Source organism: Gadus chalcogrammus, chromosome 16, assembly GCF_026213295.1.
Source record: "Gadus chalcogrammus isolate NIFS_2021 chromosome 16, NIFS_Gcha_1.0, whole genome shotgun sequence".
NCBI classification, from domain to species: Eukaryota; Metazoa; Chordata; class Actinopteri; order Gadiformes; family Gadidae; genus Gadus; species Gadus chalcogrammus.
This window is the reverse complement of record NC_079427.1, coordinates 8,257,429-8,276,642: the sequence shown is the minus strand read 5'-3', so window position 1 is coordinate 8,276,642 and position 19,214 is coordinate 8,257,429. Positions and strand designations below refer to the sequence as shown.

The window sequence follows — 19,214 nt, the reverse complement described above, 5'->3', positions numbered from 1 at the left end:
TGGACCTCATCGGCTACGGTCCTGCTGCAGTCTGTAAACCGCAGGCAAGAGAGTAGACCAGGTCACATCTGGGATGCAGAGGCGGAGGAAAAACAGACCGCTCGAGAACATGTGACAGATATAGGCCTACCTCGAGTTTAAGACTTGGTCAACTCTTGCTCAAACATTTTGTAAGCGGTAAATAGGCTATGGGTAAAACTAGAATTCAAATAAAAACTGTAAATGTTTACTGTGTACAACACTGTACAACATCCACATTTTGCGGTTCTTTTCAAGTTCTTATATACAGCATGGAAGTCAGGTTCATATTGTCATGTGAGGTAGCGATATACCTATATTTTTGATCGGATTGACAGATTGTAGGCCATTCTTAAATGTGGGGAGTTTTTTGACACACACACACACGTGGCCGAGGCAGGGTCAGTGATGCAATAATCTGCTTCAGTTAATTAGGCCCATTCATTAGGGCCAATAGGCCTAATTAACGACCGCAAGGTCTGCTGGACGAGTTCATTTCTTAGATACACATGGAAGTGCAGTGCTCCAGCTCAATACATCTGCCTCAGATTTGCCACGTATGCCGGCCATTACTTTCCTGGGGGGAGACTGGTGGGTTTATAGTGTGTGTGTGTCTCATGGCGATGCGAAATGGTACGGTAGCGACAGAGCTGGTCAACAGTGCGACTCTGCGTCCTGCGAGAGAGTGTGTGTGCGCCTTTGCATTTGCGTGTGCTTGTGTACCGGCAGAACAATGTCACCTTGACTTGAATCTACAGGAGCCGATAGCCTCCTGTGCAATTAGGGCAAGAGATAGAGACTGAGATAGATGGAGATATAGATAGATAGAGTTGAAGACAGACAGACAGGAAAAGAAAAGACACAGACAGACGGACAGACGGGTGGAGACACATTTGGACAGTCACTCGCCGAGTATTTGCGTCTCTGTGGATGTGTGTGAGTGTGCGTGCGCGTGCGTGCGCGAGGGAGAGAGCGAGCGCGAGGGGAGCCTGTGCCAAGTGTGTGCGTGTGAATGTGTGTAAAGATTGAAGCAGTAAAAAGCCCGCTTTGCTCTGTCAGACCGCTCGCGGCACCGGAGCCTGCCTTACTACCTCCGTATCTACGACGCAGAGACGGCGCGCGTGCAGAAATGGCGGGAGCACTACTACGCACAGGTGGGTCACGCGACTATGGTAACACAGGTAGGCTCTGACACGGTCATGCCGTCCTTTCGGTTTTGTGTTTCCCCTCGAACTGTGTGATAATGTCATGTTGCGGCTCGAGAAGAGGAGGGACGGAGAACCAAGCGGTTTTGGCGGGGCGTTTGCTTTAGGTGATGTGTTTATCGCACAGGTCGAGGTAGGAACGCGCTATATCCCACGGTTCGCTTGTCATCAAGTAGGCTACCGGATGCGCACATGGATTAATACGCCGGGGCTGGAGGGGGGGCAAAGTTTGCCTATCTGTCTTTTGTGAGTCTCCTCTATCAATGGCTGAATGTCCGCCACAGGTGGCTTCATTTTACAGACTCGGTGTCCACCAAAGAGCCCCTCATCCCGTTCCCCATGGCCGTTACCGTGTCCGTGTCCCCGGAGCCGCTCTCTGTCCTCCCGTTGCATCCCTCCATCCCGTGGTCACGTGCTGCTCTCGCTCCATACGATCTGTCCTTTTAGTTTTGCCGGAGAAATCTCGACCAATCGCAGTCGCAGGGGGCGTCTCTCTCTCTCTCTCTCTCTCTCTCTCTCTCTCTCTCTCTCTCTCTCTCTCTCTCTCTCTCTCTCTCTCTCTCTCTCTCTCTCTCTCTCTCTCTCTCTCTCTCTCTCTCTCTCTCTCTCTCTCGCTCACTCTCACACGCCCTCGCGCAAACAATCGACTGAGGAGAAAGGAGGTATGGGATGTGCTGTGCTGCCTTCTGACGTCACCGACTCCTCTGCACTCGGAACTGCCAGCCAGTCAGCGTTAGGGATGCTCTGAGGAAAGACTGCAGCATCTCCACCGAGAGAGGACAAAAAAAAATCGCATCTCTCTTCTTCTTCTTCTTCTTCTCCAGCAGCTTTGTTTCCGTCCACAGCTTCTCCCCTCCGGACCCTTACCACCGACAACCCGACCCCCCTCACCACCACCGCGCACCTTCGGGTGTTTACATGACCGCGTTGAGCCCATAAGGATCAAAAGAACGACAAAAAAGCAGTTTTTTATTCTGCCGTCCTTTTTTCTTCCTTTTACACCCGAATTGATTCCTGCCTCCTTTTTTTGTTGTCCCGGTTGTGCGTGTTTTATTTATCGCTTAATTCCCCGCGCCCGTCGCTGCACCGAGGACCACGGAGGAGCGCCATCATCCCGCACACACTGCCTGACATGTGTACGCGCTTTTATGTTGCCGCGGAATGACATATCCTACACCACGTATCACGGGGTTGATGGCCGACTGACGCAGCATTTGTACGTCAAGTAGAGTTTAGACTTATTTACGGAGAGGCGAGAAAAAAAAAAAGGCTTCGAGGATCTGTTTTTTTTGGAGCAAACATCCGCCCGCTCCTGCATCGCCTCACGGGCTAAACACACGCGTCCTGCATACTGCCTAGCATCTCCTCGCGTCGGCGACACAGCAACGCACCGCGACACCGACCACGGTCGCGTTTCTTTTTTGAATTCCCTAAATCGCCTTTTCGTCCTCTGAGGAAGACTCCCCGTGCGGAAGGCTACGTCGCGTTGCGTTACTAGGGGGGATTTAAACGCAACAGTCGCATCCTTAAAACCAAGCTTACAAAATGATGGCCGGCGGAGCAGTACAACAAAACGGGATTTTCTCAAATCCTCACCACCACAATCAACAACCGCACATGGAGTCCGACCCTCCGGATTCCCGTAAGAGACCGCTCGAGACCCCCACGGAGGCGAGCAGCACTAAGCGCACCAACACAGGAGGTAAGAGGACCGACGGGACGTGTGGACCTCCGGTGGGCTGCAGAGAGACGGTCCACGGCCGCTGTAGCGCCGGGGGAAAGGGAGAGGGGAGAGCAGGTTGATTCGATTCCTGACGTATCGGCACGCTTTAATCTGATATCGATTTGATTTGGCGCCCTAATGATGTTAGATGCAGATGCAGATAGCGCATAAACCCCCTCGCTTCGGGCCAGCTGAAGCCATCTTCTAGAGGCTTGGAGTGCATAACAAGGGGACGCTTTTGTGTGGATAGTCGTTGGAAACAATGAAAGGGAGAGCGCCTCGCGGATTTGGAGGGAATCCGTCACTTTCTCCTCGCTATTATGCGCGTTCCGATTAATCGGGCAGCGCATTGTTTATTTTACTTTTACATAAATAGAATGGCGGCCATACTAGACCAGAATAACAGCGACCGCAGGCAGCAGCCGAGATGTAAACAGGCGAACCGGAGGCGAGAGGCAGGGAGCATGATTCTACGCTCTCATCCCTGGCTTCCACGGATGACCTTGTGTAGTTAATCTCTCCCATCATCCGCTGCCGCCTGCGTCCCTTTATTATGTGGGTTACATTATACAAGCGGATAAACACGCACGTCCATATAACACACGCGGTGAGCATCTAGGGCAGCTCGCACGAAAAACTGTTATTGCTGCTGCACGTTGCTCCTCCGCCACCTCGGCATTGTTCTATTCTTAGACGATGAGGACTGGAGTTTCTGGGACATGTTAAGGACGTCCGAATTGTTTAAAAAATGCTCTGAACGTATTTGTGCGCAATGACCTGATTTAATGAGCTATGATTATTTGTTATCATGATAATCACCATCTTTATTTTTTGTTTACATGCTGTCATGCGCCAAGCATTCACGTCATCCGGCATTACAACAAGCCATATTCCGACCATGCACCCCCCATCCCGCACATGTAGACACACAGCGCACATCTAGACGTATGATTTAGACAAGAGAACACGTGACATCTAAGTGAAACAAGGAAACTGTTTCAGAAAATGTGTTTTTTCCGTATAACGGTGGAGGTTATATTAGGCCCCGTGTATTGCAGGTGTCCCCCTTTTGGCTGTCCTAACCAAAGCCCAGCCAAAAGTCACAGAGAACATCGTTACAAATGATAGAGTCTAGACTCAGGTATTTTCAGCATTACCTGCGACCTCAGAGGAGTGAAAACAATACAATGATCTCCAAATACATAGGTGACTGTATCGATTCTATTTAAATAAGAAGAAATACCTTAATGCATCAGTTGATTTCAATCTGGCCCAGGCTTAGGAAGAACACTTATTTTCCTTTTGAATGCCAAACCAAACCCAACTGCCATCCCAGGGACCAGTACCGCCCTGCTCCGAGGGTCCCGGCTGCGTTTCAAACCGGCGTTTGTTTAAAAAGTGGATTGATGAGGCGGTGTTTGAGCACTTACGGAGGACCACCCTGTGTGTGGCGTCCCCGGACGGCCCTCCAGAGACGTACGGCAGGCACCACAGCCCGGCCGCCAAATGAAAAGGGTGAACCGAGGGCCATGAGCACAGCGCGCTATTACAGGCTTTTAGTCGGATGGAGCGCACCGCTGCAGAGCCGTCCCCGGGGGTCAAAAGGTCAACGGTCCCAGCGATCTCGTCTCACAAGCGGCACCAGTGCCCACAATATTTGATACAAAAATTAGGAGGCTATGACCTCCGACCTCCCCAACCCCAAGAAATAAACAGCCATCGTTGTATTTTTCTATTGAAAATACATTTAATTTAGGATGTTTTAATAACATGTGCGTGTGTAATTATAAGGAAGAGCTGCGACCCATGGATGGGACTTGCTTTAGGCCTATAACTTATGCATGATTCTCCTTCCCCAACCGACAAGATATTTCCACATTAAAAGCACAAGAGTTTTATGATGAAGAGGGGTGTTGATTTCAACCAAGAGGAAGCTAGTTCCTTCTGAATGATGATGCTCCAGTGGTCAAACATTGATTGGCTTTCAATTAAAAGACACCACAATTTGTAAGTCAACGCGACTTAAAAGTGCAGAATGTAACCATAAAACGGTGGCCTACCATGAAGCCGGCATAACCAACCTGCTTTGAATTATCGCACCTTGGAGGCTCAGTCATAACGTATGCTTTCAGCGAATTAATTAGAAAATACCCCGTTTACAAAAGTCTTCTCAGAAGTGCTGCTCAAGGTTAACGGAAGAATGTTAAAAAATAACTGGTTGTGTCTCTGAATGCTAGTTCACGCCACGCACCCCCCTCTGCTTCCTCTCTCTGTAGTGGCCTACCTGCAGCCCCTTTTTGAAACTGAAGCCATTGTATTCCCTCACCAAGAAACTGAAACTCATGGTAAGACGGATCCTTCCATTTTGATCTTTTTTAACCACTTACTTTAATTTTTTCATTCTGCTGAAATACTTACTGTCGCAGGATCTAACAGTGTGGGGGGAGAAGTTTGTGATGTGCTCTTTTGTGTTTGTCACATAAAGCTCAGAGCTATGCAACTCCTAAGCTAACACTGATACACAAAACAGGGAGCGCAACTGAACGTTTTCAATTCATATTTCATGGTGCAGATTGATGCATGTATCTGTTGTTTATATTAAATGTATTCAAGTCCATAACATCCATTCCCATGCTTTTTTATACAAATTCTATATTTATTTTTTATCCCATTCTATTCAACATTATCCCACAGGTAAACACTGTTTATCATCAGAACTATTGGGTATAACTCTATTTAATACAAGGTATTTGAATGTATTGTGGGGTTGTCAAAATTGATATGGACTATGGTGGACTAACAGTATGCATTAGCGTGTTTGCAGTCTGAAATGTTGCTGATGTTTTATGGATATATTGTTGAAATGTCCAGGTTGTTTTGTTGAATTAATTCTATGTGTCCTGAAATCGAACCAATGATGAACTATATTTTTTAAAAAACAGTGAGTACCCTGAACATGGCTGATGAAATCAGGTGCACCACACAAAATACTGTCATCAATTGAATGTTGCCGTACAAAATTTTCCAATAGCTAACGAAGAAATAGGACTGCAAATCGTGAACTATGGTGGAAATCTCGAGTGTGGAAACATTATTTAAAGGCATATAGATAAATTCAAAACGATAAGTGATCTTCAACTTTTCCGTCGAGGTCTTAACTAGTGTGTGTCCAGCTAGTCCGAATCTATCTGAGGGAAGGGAAAAACAGAGGGAGAGAAAAGTGCACTTGGCACTGCTGACGTCTGTATCATGCTAGTAGCCCGGACGAGCTGCCACGGCGAGGAAGCTAGGAGGCTAGCATGGTTGGTATGGCACGGCGGCCATGACAGTGCATGCTGTAAATCAAACCGTCCGTCTCATAAAATCCTGACTTCTCGTCGTAATAATTTATCAGATTCAGCAGTGGTTCGACTTCATAGCGTAGTCCTCCCACCAACCCTTCTTTAGGATAGCAGTTATTACGGTTGAAATATTATGCAGTTCTAACATTTTCCAATAGTCATTTTATTATTATTACAACCATTGGGCTGGTGGTATGTAGGCAGGAACGCATTGAGCAGTCTTTGCCTAACGAGGAACCACTGCAAAAGGAACTGAAATGATAGACGGATCAGACTCTAAATTGTATTATTTAGCAAGTTGTGCTCACGTGTGATTGGTCGAGAGACCCTGAGACTCAGAATGTGGATCCCTTCGTCAGTGCCAGGGAAAAAGTGCAAGAGTGTGCAAGGGAGATTTAGAGATTGTTTTGCCCATCTACTCTCACTCCTAAGTTGTTATAGTTAGGTAGAGCGCTTGGCAAATCCCTCGCTATAATTTAGGGCTTGGCTTCAAGGGAAATAGCAAGGGTTTAAGCACAGAGGCCAACAAAGCATTATTCACGTGTAGGCAAAATAATTCAGAGGCCTTGTTTTACCTTGATGGTTAGTAAAAAATGCAATACTGTGATCTCCTCTCCTCTGCTCTCCTATCCTGCTGTCTGCAGACTTGGGATATTATATGTTCATTTAGTAAATGGAAGAACTGGCTGCTGTTCGGTGAGCAGAGGCCAATGGGGGGTTGGGTTGCCCTTGCCAAGCAACTTTTAGAATTTTAGATTATATTGTGTGTGTGTGTGTGCGTGCGTGCCGTGCATGTTTTTGTGCGTGTGCCTGTGTGTTTTTGTACGTGTGTGTGTGTATGTTTTTATGCAATGGGTGAGTTAACTGATGTATTCCATCATTATAAATGCAGATACACGCGGGCGTGTACGCACACACAAACGGGCACACGCACGCGCACAAACTGCGTGCACACTGCTCATTGAGTCCTGGCTGAATGAGGTCTTTGACGGTATTGATCCAAGGTTAGTGTTTTCTGTTGCAACCGGCGCAGAACAGAGCATCTTTTAGGAACACATTCACTTCATTGAGCCATTAGAGATACAGGGAAGGAAGCCTTGTGATTTTGCTTTTGGCCGACTAGAGCGACAAAGCCATTCAGCACTACACAGAGTTCTGAGCTACATACAGCTTCCTCTTATGTGGTGGAGACCCCACTGTTACGAGGAAACATTCACAGTGGGATAAAAGATGATTACGGCTTTGGCGGTTTTGATTCCAGTACATACTACAAGCGTTTATGTTGTTCCAGTTCAATCATTTTTAAACGTTAGGATTTGCATTTTCTTAATAAATCAGTTGGAAGATATGAAACTAGGAACTGAATATAAGCGTGGAACCCGGAGAACGCTGCCTCTGGAACCTTCCGGGGAACGCTGTGTTCCTCGGCACGGGAACTCTTTTCAATTCGCCAGCCAGGCTGCTCCTCGTCTCCCCCAACTCTCCCCCCAACCGCCACCCACCCAACTCCCCCATCCCCGGCTGAACCCCTCTCCTACCTCCCCCCGCCACCCCCCCCCCCCCCCCCCCCTCCGCCTAACTCTCCCTCCCCCCAGCCCGTCTCCACCTCCCCCCCCATCCTCCGCTCTGCTCTTCATCCATACTAATCATGTTCTACTTCAGACCATCACGGCTGTTTCCTCCGTCACCTTGGCATCAAACCTCCCCCCCTCCCCCTCCCGCCTCTCCCCCCACCTGTCATCCCCTCCCCCCCTCCCCCCCACTCTCCCCCGTCTCTCGCTATCCATCGCCGGCTGCCATCGATGACTCCTGCTTGGCGACCGTCTCCGTGGACGACCGTCGATACGAAAGTGAAAACGTATTTGTGTTTCTTTGGTGGGTTTTTTTCCAAACGCGGCGTGCTTCGTCGTCGGTGGCAGTCTGGCGCTCGCTCGTCTTCCTCGGCTCCTCCGGTGGGGTTTTTAAGCCACTGCGTCACACACGGAGAGGAAAAGCGCCGCCATTGTACAGGGTGGGGTGAAGGCGCTTGTGGGCGGGGACTGCGCTCACAAAGGGAGGCGTTTGATTGGCGGCGCGAGACGCCGGTGGCGGCCAGCTGTTTGCTGATTGGTGGGGAGAGCGGGAGAGATGGAGTGGAATATGGATGAGGGAGGGATGAAAGGGGCGATGCAGCAGGGAGGCTGGGCCCCCCTCTTCCTCCCCAACAGCCCTGATCCAGGAACAATACACAGCACTATGCACACACACACACACACACACACACACACACACACACACACACACACACACACACACACACACACACACACACACACAGCACCGCACACACACACACACACAGACACACACACAGACACACACACAGACACACAAACATACACACACACACACACACACACACACAGACACACACACACACACACACACACACACACACACACACACACACACACATACAAACACACACACACACACACACACACACACACACACACACACACACACACACACACACACACACACACACACACACACACACACACACACACACACACAGAGCAATATACACGCACACCCACACAAACACTCACATACAAACACACACATGGGCAGACAAATGGACCCACTCACCCACGCACCCACACATTGAGTTACGCATGCGCATTTATTGATAGTAAAAAAAAGCAGGCAGTCTGTGTTTCAGTAAGCTAGCTTTTTTAAATAGCCGCTCATGCTAATGCAGAGCAAGACGCTCCGCCAACTGCCATCTTTTAGTAAGGTAGCTTCTCAGTGTCTTTCTTTGCGGCTACATGGAGGTTGAGTTGACATTCAAACACAGTGGCCATTACTATTTGGAATGAAATAGCAATTGCCTTCTACATATCGTGATTATCTTGAGATAACGATTCAAAATGTTTGTATTCATTCTATGCGGGTCACAGTCTTGCATCTCGGTGGACATTAAGCACCAAATGCTTTACCTAGAAACCAACAAACGCAGAACAGAGGATTTAAGTTCAACGAAAGATATAAATGATCCGTGACGCCGGCATACACTTCGGCCAACATTTCGTATGTGACAAAGAAGAAAGGAGAAACCAACCGACAATAACCAACGGTTGGTTGGTGAGTTATTTTGCGTGGCTAAACGTCTGTACCACCGAGTGCTCTGGACATCTTTCAGAGCGGGGACAGCTGCCCCGGCCTCGCTGCTGGACGCATGGGGGGCCGAGTGTGATGAGATTGGTTGTGGATGATTGTGTGTATGTGTGTGTGTGTTTGTGTGTGTGAGTGTGTGTGAGAGACTACATGCCTGTGTGTGTTTGTGAGTTTTTGTGTGTGAGAGTTCATGCCTCTGTTTGTGTGTGTGTGTGTGTGTGTGTGTGTGTGTGTGTGTGTGTGTGTGTGTGTGTGTGTGTGTGTGTGTGTGTGTGTGTGTGTGTTTGTTTTTATGTGTGAGTATATGCCTGTGTGTGTGTTACGAATACATGCCTGTGTGTGTGTGTGTGTGTGTGTGTGTGTGTGTGTGTGTGTGTGTGTGTGTGTGTGTGTGTGTGTGTGTGTGTGTGTAAGATTGTGTATGCCTTACCTCTAAATAAAGGAATGGAGGACCAGGGGGGGGGGGTGTTAGACAAAGCCAGCCCCCCATGAACCTAGCCCCCAGCCACCACCACCCCCACCCCCAAACTGAGCCCGCTTTGGGGGGATGAATACTTTCCAGGTCCCCTGCGCTCCGTGCACCCCCTGTCCCTCAACACACACACAATCACACACACACACACAACACACACACACACACACACACACACACACACACACACACACACACACACACACACACACACACACACACACACACACACACACACACACACACACACACACACACACACACACACACACACACACAATGAGAGACACACACACACAAAATGCCTTAGCATTCAACACAGACAACGGGACAGAGAGAGCGAGAGGAAGAGAGAAAGAGGAATGGGGACATTTAGAGGCAGGCTGAATGTAATTGACCTTCACACCAGTGTATGGGTTTTAAGTTGCAACACAATTTAAATCGTTTTTATCACAAAACAGTGACTTACATTTCTTTTTTAATCAGCACATCGCAGACATATTGTTGAAATTATATTCTGCAGCGTACCACATTTATCACAGCAGAGGTCTTTACAGGCCGATAAACCAGTGATTTGAATTACACACTCTGATTACCGTTTGTTTTTATCGTCATATTTTACGCACACGAGGCAGCTCCTACCGCTAACTACCGCTATGTTAGTCAAATGATGTCATTTATGGGTTCATTAAGCAAGTTTATTAGTTCGGTGCTTTTTTCACTCTTTATTATCTTCTCTTCATATCACGACTGATTTAACTGATTTGACTTTGATAGAAAACACCAAAAAAGCCATCATCTATTATCCTACCACACAACAAGGCAGAGAGACTGGCTATATAACCTATCAACACAATGCATCTCAAAACAACTGAATCAGCCCCTGTGTGCGCTCGTGTGTGTATGTGTGTGTGTGTGTGTGTGTGTGTGTGTGTGTGTGTGTGTGTGTGTGTGCTTCTCGTATGTGTTTGTATGGAAGCACCCCAACGACACGGACACACACTCATGTAGACCAACGGGAGGCTGGAGACAGCTACACCCTGGGGCTGGCCGTGACACTCATGAGAAAAACCACAACAACAACAACAACAACAACAGGGTTACAACAGTAGCTGTCGTCTCTCAAACGATAGCCTATTTCACCAGCCTCCACCCACCACCACCTCCACGGTCCCCAGACCCCCCCCCCCCCCAAGGACTGTGGACACCAGATCCCAGGATTTGAGCCTCAGATCCCCCCCCCCGACGTGGGAGGCCTATTCTGGGCCCCTGCAGGGCCCCTAGCAACAGATTTGGGGTGTTTACCCACCGGGTTGCTATGCCCTGAGTGGCTGTACTGTATTAATATTCATGTGGGGGAACGGGCCCCGTGCGCACCTCCCTTCCCTGTGTTGTACTGCGTCGGTCTCGGGCACGACGGCGCGGTGGGGATTGCGTGTTGTGACATTGGGTCCCACGCCAGGGTTTTGGGTGATTGCGTCTGTCTGGATAATCAGAGCAAAAACACGCGCACGACTTAGTTGATCACGAATGCATGCACGCCGAGACACGATACTGACACACTTTTTTTGTGTAGTTTCCTTCTTTCTTTCTCTTTATCTCTTGCAAACACGTGAAAAAGCACACACACGCACAAACGCACAAACATTAACACACACACAGTTTTTATAGGCTTTGTGACCTATCTGGTAACCGTTGGTAACGGGCTCACTTTAACCAAAACCTCTGGGTGTGGTGGGCTGGACTGTCTTACATCACCTCACACACACACACACACACACACACACACACACACACACACACACACACACACACACACACACACACACACACACACACACACACACACACACACACACACACACACACACACACACACACACACACACACACACACACACACACACATAGACAGGGACACACAGTACCATACACACACGCGCGCGCACATCCGCAAAGCAAAACACAGTTCGACAGACTACTTTTGTACAGTCCTTTTGATATGGCAGAGGAAATGTGAGTGCTTCCTGTGTGTGTCGCAACTAGGAAAGAGTGAGAGAGAGTGTGTGCATGCGTGTGCGTGTGTGCATATGTGTGTGTGTTCGTGTGTGGGACATACAGGATTCTGTGGGTCTGTGTTGCTTAGAGGAAAGAAAACAAAGGCCTTCGTCAAGGCAACCAAAGATCCTTTTAGTTACTCAGCTGTTATCTCATACACACACACACACACACACACACACACACACACACACACACACACACACACACACACACACACGCACACACGCACACACGCACACACGCACTCACGCACGCACACCCACACACACACACCCAAACACGCACACGCATATACACATACACATGCACAATACTCTAAAGAACCGTTGAGGAAACATTAATTGAAGTTCAACCTAAAAGCGAATTTGGAACGAACACTGAAATTGAGTACACTCCCCGGTAACGCAAAACATACATTTGCTCAGAATGTCCATTTGCCCTTAACGCCAAAACCAGTGTTAAGGGTTACAAACACCAAAACATGACCTTTAAAACTGTCAAAAGCTTATACACGCACACACACACACAGAAACATATTTTCTAATTTCCTGTTTTAATTATCTTGCGGGACACGCGCGAAGGGAAAACAAAGTGCAGTACTTCCCAGGCAGGTAGGGCATTACATCACTGCGGCTGCCGCAAGCGCCACAGCTGCAGCTTTTCTCAGGACTTTCTTTAATTAAAAGTGCGCCGAGCCTTTCATCTGTCCCGGAGTCAGCGTGACAGATGTAGCCGGCGGCCACAGGGGAAGCCACCGCACGGCTGATGGGATTTAACGTGATGAATGCTATCGTGGATCAGGAAAAGGTTGAGATTCTCTCTCTCTTTTCTGGTCCCCCCCCCCTGCCCCCACCGGACGAACAGGGTCCCACGAGGGGGTTGGAGCAGGTATGGGGGCCTGGATCGCCCCCAGGATGTTGTCGTAGTCACAGCGAGAGGGGGAGGGGTCATTGTGGTTTTGGTTTGTTTGGGAGTCAATGTTCCATGTAAGCTAGCTCACCATGTCTCCTGCCGTTAGCTGTTTGAAGAGCTAACTGTCAGTTAAATGTTTGCAGTTGTTGCAATTCTTTGAACTTAAAATTGGATATAAGTGGGCGAATATATCTTTGTCTTTAATTTTGGAAGCTGGACTGTATTTCTTTATTTTTTGTGTAGTTTGTTTTTTCGGTTTTGTTGTTGTTGTCTTGAACTTTGACCTTTGAAATCCTTCAACCTCCCAATCTTTCTAATGGATCCGGCTTCACAGTCCATCTCTCTCGATAGATAAGGCTAAGTCAATCAGCCCAGTCCTTCCGATGGACCTAGACATGGCTAGTCAAGCGGTTTTGATGGGTCAGACTCGGTCAGACTCGGTCAGACCTTGTGATCAGACAAAATCATTGGATCAGATCTGGCACTGGACTTTGACTTATAGTTGCATTGGGCCAAGTTGTAAGTTAGGTTTCTGATATAGTTAGGTTTCCGAAATGGAACATATGGTAGACATTTTACGTACAATTCGATTTTATTATATATTAGCAGGAATAAGGGGTTGAAAAAATATTATAGACCTATATAATAATATAAATACATTTAATAAAGACCCTTCGATGACGTACGCAAATAGAATTTTTTTGGGCAATCCTAGTTTAGGTTCATTAAAACTAATTACAAATTGATTTTGGGTTTTAAAACTGGCTTGTTAAAACCTCCAAATGGTTTATGAACAAATCATTAAATCATTCATAACACATTTTCAGAATAAATATTCAGAAGAAAAGACAACCGATAGTCAGAGACATCATGATATGCAGATGGCGGCGATAGTGTCACTTGAAGAACAGATGTCAGATGAACTTCAGGCGCTGGACGACCAGTGACGACTTCAAAAAGGATTTCCATGGAGATATGGATTGAAAAGTTAGCTTTTCCCAACCATGCTTGCACAAATCCGCTAGACGCGATAAAGTCAGGAATGTTGATAAACGTTCCTGCCAAGTCTTGGGTTTCAGACGAGCTCAGGGAGTGGGGGTTGACTGTCGAGCTGAACCGTAGTCAGCGCAATGGAGGAGCAACTTCATCCAAAACCGTCCAATCCCTTTTAAGATTTTTACTACAGTTTCATGAACGTTCATCAAACAATTCTTCCTGTTTGAGGGGAAACCCCCACACCTCTAGTTTCCAAATTAAACGACTCTGATGGTGCAAACTCCGATCACTATCATTCTGACTCACTTTTTACTAGCTTACAATTGCTATTATTAAAAGTTTAATTGCAATAAAAATATGTATTATTTGTCTAACATTATAACAACGGCGTGCAAGACTGTAGAGTAGATCTTTAGTTTCAACTTCTGGAAATTTGGATTCATAATAAGTGAATGAAAAGTGTGAATCAAATACATCAGCTATATGTCTCCGATTATTAGCAGTACTAAAACATAAATTCAACATGAGGGCATCACAGATTGAGATGGCTTCTCGGACAACACTGTTAGGGCCAGTAGGTTCTCCTTTGAAATTCCCATCCCGGGTCGGAGCGTTTGTTTTGGTTTTGTGTGATTCACTATTCCCAGAGTAGACTCCAGCCACTGACAAAACCTCCAAACATAATGTTGCCCTCGGCTCGTCATAGGTTCGTTCAGCTTCCTCCACCTGGCAATGGCAACCCACAGGAGGGGTAAACGCCTCTCCAATATTGTGGATTTGGACTGCAGTACCGATCATAACAATCACTGTCAATGTAATTGGGCTGAACGATTTGGGGAAATAATCTAATTGCGATTATTTTGAAAATAAATTATATGAGGAACACAACATTGGAGGCAGTCAACATATAAACTGTTGAATCTGACTGATCTCCAGTCAGCAACAGCAGGATAGCACCCGGTCATTCTGTACATTTATATTCTCATGACAAAAAGAAGGTCATCTCATCGACTCACTGCAAACACACACAATAGTGATAAAATAACAACACCACTATAGTAAAAAAGCTAATAAAAACACAACATCATATTTGAAACACTAATTTCTCCGGTATCCCTCATAACTTCAATCGACTAGCGTCTCACTATGGGATTGCTGTACGGCGACGTGCGGTAACAGTTGCCATGGCATCCCCACAGCCCTCATTAACGCCACTCACGGCCGCCACTTAAAGCGCTGAGGAGTGCGGCGCCGACGTGTGTGTGGGGGTGTTGGAGGGCCGCAGCAGGAGACCGTCGGGCTGCGGAGGTGGAGGTGGAGGCGTGGGCGACGCGGTGCGTTTGTGTGCCTCGTTGCGTTGTCTTCTTCTTGCGTGTGGCAAGCGTATGTTGGTCGCGACAGCGCGTTTGTGTGTGTGTGTGTGTGTGTGTGTGTGTGTGTGTGTGTGTGTGTGTGTGTGTGTGTGTGTGTGTGTGTGTGTGTGTGTGCGTGCATGTGTATATTTGTGTGTGTGTGGGGGTGTGAGAATAAGCGTGTGTATGTGTGTTAGTGTGTTCATGTGTGTGTGTGTGTGTGTGTGTGTGTGTGTGTGGATGTGTGTGTGTGTGTGTGTGTGTGAGAGAGAATAAGCGTGTGTGTAGCCTATGTGTGTCAGTGTGTTCTTGTGTGTGAATGCATGTGCGCGTGCCATGCACGTGCGTGCAGGGCAGCCATGCCATGCTCCTCCTCATATCTGACTTGTTTTTAGGTGTCTGCCGCGGTTCACATCCGCGTCTGCCGTTGTGTGCTTGTGTGTCGCTGTGTATAGCCTGTTGTGTTTGATATTATTTATCAGTCCCCCCCCCCCCTGCCTTATTAATATGGGCTAGCTATAATTAGCCAGCCTCCTTCTAAAGCAGGTCAGTGTTAGCCTGAACACTCAAAGTGGGTCACTGCGGAAATCTGCAACCGCTACCCTTTTCTGAAGGAGACAGGCCAGGATGGGGGAGGTGGGGGGGGGGGGGGGGGGGGGGGGAGGGAGAGGAGACGATAGAGGAGGGGACGAGAAGGGAGAAAGCAAGAGATGCTGCGATTAGCGGTGGAAAGCCGGGGACGAGAGAGTGACCGAGAGAACCGAGGAAGCCGGATGGAGAGATAGAAGGAGAGCGCGTGAAAGAGGAGGAGTACTCAGTACTCTGAGCACCCGAATGTGATAAATAGATTAGATCAGTTGTTTCTTTGGCTGGCTGTGTCGCGGTGTGACGCGCGGCTGGAAATCAGTGCAATCGTTTGGAATTGCGAGATCGCTAAAATAAACGACTGAACACATTAGGTTAGGGACTCCTGGAGGCGTGTGTGAGTGAGGAGAGCGATGGAAGTGAAAATGAGGTCGAGAGAGAATGACAAAAGATGAATTAATTGTATTTAATGAGTTGGTAATTTGAATAGTTCATGAGATACTTCTGTGAAGAAAGTGGAACGTTAGGAAATCTCGGTTTTCACTGAATAATGTTAGATTGAGTTAACTACAAAAAATACAACAACCGTCAACCGTATTAATTTGTTGTAGTTTTATAAAAAAAGACGTAAAAATCGTCAGGTATAATATAGGGATCAAATTCTTTAATTACTTATTTTGGATGCATTTTGCTTTACATTAAGCATAATACAGGATTTACAATATGTTTCTAATTTCCAATTTTCAGTTATGCTTCTGTTCCTCTATATTTAAAAGCCCATCTGTGACGAAAACATATTTGTTTTATCAATTAATTTCCAGTGGCATCCAAAGGTAATCCTCCACAAACACCTCCAGGGGTCCAGGCTAGCCTAGCTGGTAGCTAGTATTAGCTCGTCCACATCTTCTCCATTACCACTCTACAGTCAAAGGTCTATTTTTGTCCTCATCAGACAGCAGTGTTCTGCGTAGTCTTTCCCTAGGAGGGAGTGTACCTCTGGTAATGATAATCTTATTTTAATGTGTCTCCCGAGACTTTCCTGTCCTGTATCGTCAAATATGAAGAATGAATTCATTCACTAGGGAGACGGTGACTAAGACAGAGCAGTTTAAAAATACAATACTCCAGCTGACCCATTATAGTAATAATACTAAACACTGCTATGAAATGATTAAAAAGAGAGTAATGAAAACATTAAATAGAACAAGGACGATTCGTTCAATTTTCAACAATAAATGCAGGGAATCCCAAATAAATCCCTTTAATATAAGTAAGTCAGCTCCCTTTCCGCATTACAGGATTTAAATCACGTAATTGGAGTGGATTATCGGTTGATGCATGAGATATAATACATTTTAAAGGCGGGTGGCGACAAAATTGTTTTGGTTTTATGTGTTGTATTGTTAATGACGGGGGATATTAATATTTATTATTCGTGCTTTGTATACAGCCGTAAAGAAATTATAGTAAAAAATATATCAGTATTTGTATCGTTCCTAGGCTTTCATTGATATTCTCTTAACTTCAAATTGTGAATAGATCTGTTTATCATAAAATTTATGTGACGTGCTACGTTTAAGATTATACAGCTTTTTGAGATTCCGCCTATTGATTCTCCCAGCAGGCATTGCAAGCTGGCTAATACCCGAAGGCTAGCCGTTAGCATTGTTGTTAGCATTCCTAAGTTCAAAACATTGTTTAGAGTGCATAGGACAAAGGTCACGGGAGACAGGGGACAAGGAACTTAAATAAGCTAAATGATGAATTAATATTTGTCTTCTAAGCATTTTAGTTTGGCTAGATGCTAGCTAAGTCTGCCGCCGCCGACATTCCCAGACTTTCTCATGACAAATTTCCCATTTCTTGTAAACAAAAATAAATTGCAACGTATAAAAAACGCCCGTAGACAAACCAAACCACCGCCAGCTCGGACCGAGGCTGTGTGTTTTGTGGGGTGATTAGTGTGTTTATAGGTGCTTTATATGAACACGCATTAGACACGTGTGCTCCTGCGTCGTTGCGGCCCTCGGCGCAGTACGGGTGTGTTCACAGGGTCAGAGTGTGTGTCTGCACCACATCAGAGGGGATGGGATGTTATGTTATGTTATGTTATGTTATGTTATGTTATGTTATGTTATGTTTTTGACACGTGGGGGGCAGAGTACTGATGTGGAACGGATTTCTCAGGCCTAGCGTGGGGGGGAAAGGGGGGGGGGGCAGGATTAGATTTAGACCAATCAGGAGAGATCGTTTCAAGAGAGAGAGAGAAGGGCAGTGAGAAAGAGAGGAGAGGGAGATTGAGAGGGGGAGGGGGAGAGAAAGGGAGAGAACCACGGGATTATGGAAGTAATTAGTTGTCTTGGAGATATCAGTCATCGTTAGACCCGATTGGAGGGATTTACTCGTCTTGGGGAAGAGGGGAGAATTATCGCGTAGAGGGGACGAGGAAGGGTGGATCACGGATGACATAAAGGCAGACGTGGGATTACTCTGCCACACTGACTTCCTGTTAGACGGCGCTCACTTCCTCTTTTCTTGAGCAGTGTGTCACAATGTGAAGACCCATGTCTGGGGTGAGATTAAATGGTTCATTAGCAAATTCATGTGTTAATGTGCGATGAAGGCATATTATGGCTTTGTCATGACCGGGGAAAATAAGAATGATGTAAACAATTCAAATGTTCCAATAAAAAGTCATAAAACATCATTCATAGTGACGGGCAGGCTAATTTCTGCTAATAATCCTGCAGTTAGACAACTTATAATGCATACTGTAGCCTTATCTGGTTTACGATTGCTGTTGAATCAAAAACATACGCCTCAAGAAATTCACATTTCCACTTGCAAATCAAGGAGGTTGCAAAAACGCTGACTTATCCCAAAAAGTGAAGTTCTATTAATGTTTTCCCTTTCAATCCAAGCCAAACGTAACCAAAAACTAAGCAGTGTGCAATTCCTGTCCTTGACTTCCTGTTTCCTGTGCCCCCCCCCCCCCCCCCCCCCCTTGCAGAGGAAGGCGAGTACTTCCTGAAGGTGCTGATCCCCAGCTACGCGGCCGGCTCCATCATCGGGAAAGGAGGCCAGACCATCGTCCAGCTGCAGAAGGAGACCGGAGCCACCATCAAGCTGTCTAAATCCAAAGACTTCTACCCTGGTAAGACAGCAGCCACTCTGTTGGCTCCACACAGCCCCCAAAACACAGACCTCCCTCCCAGGCGGCCTTGTCTCACGATGGGGGGGCAGGGGTGGGGGGAGAACGCCCGGGGGGGTGCTTCCGATGGGGGTTGGGGGCGAGATGGCGGGGGGGGGGGGGGGGGGGGGGGGGCTGGGAGAGAGAGAGAGGATGTCTTGCTCGTGGCTGTATTAGTGGTTCACCAGGGACTGCTGGCG

At 47.1% G+C, this 19,214-nt stretch overlaps 1 protein-coding gene across 1 annotated transcript in view; it reads left to right on the top strand.

Moving 5' to 3' along the window:
* Positions 1-1,943: 1,943 nt before the first annotated feature.
* The window catches only part of LOC130405337 (RNA-binding protein Nova-1-like), a 17,734-nt gene continuing 463 nt past the window's right edge, over positions 1,944-19,214 (top strand). The window contains exons 1-3 of the mRNA XM_056610396.1: positions 1,944-2,925; positions 5,223-5,291; positions 18,835-18,997. Of these exons, the coding sequence (XP_056466371.1) occupies positions 2,769-2,925; positions 5,223-5,291; positions 18,835-18,997 (389 nt within the window). The 5' untranslated portion in view covers positions 1,944-2,768. The remainder of the gene's footprint in view (positions 2,926-5,222; positions 5,292-18,834; positions 18,998-19,214) is intronic.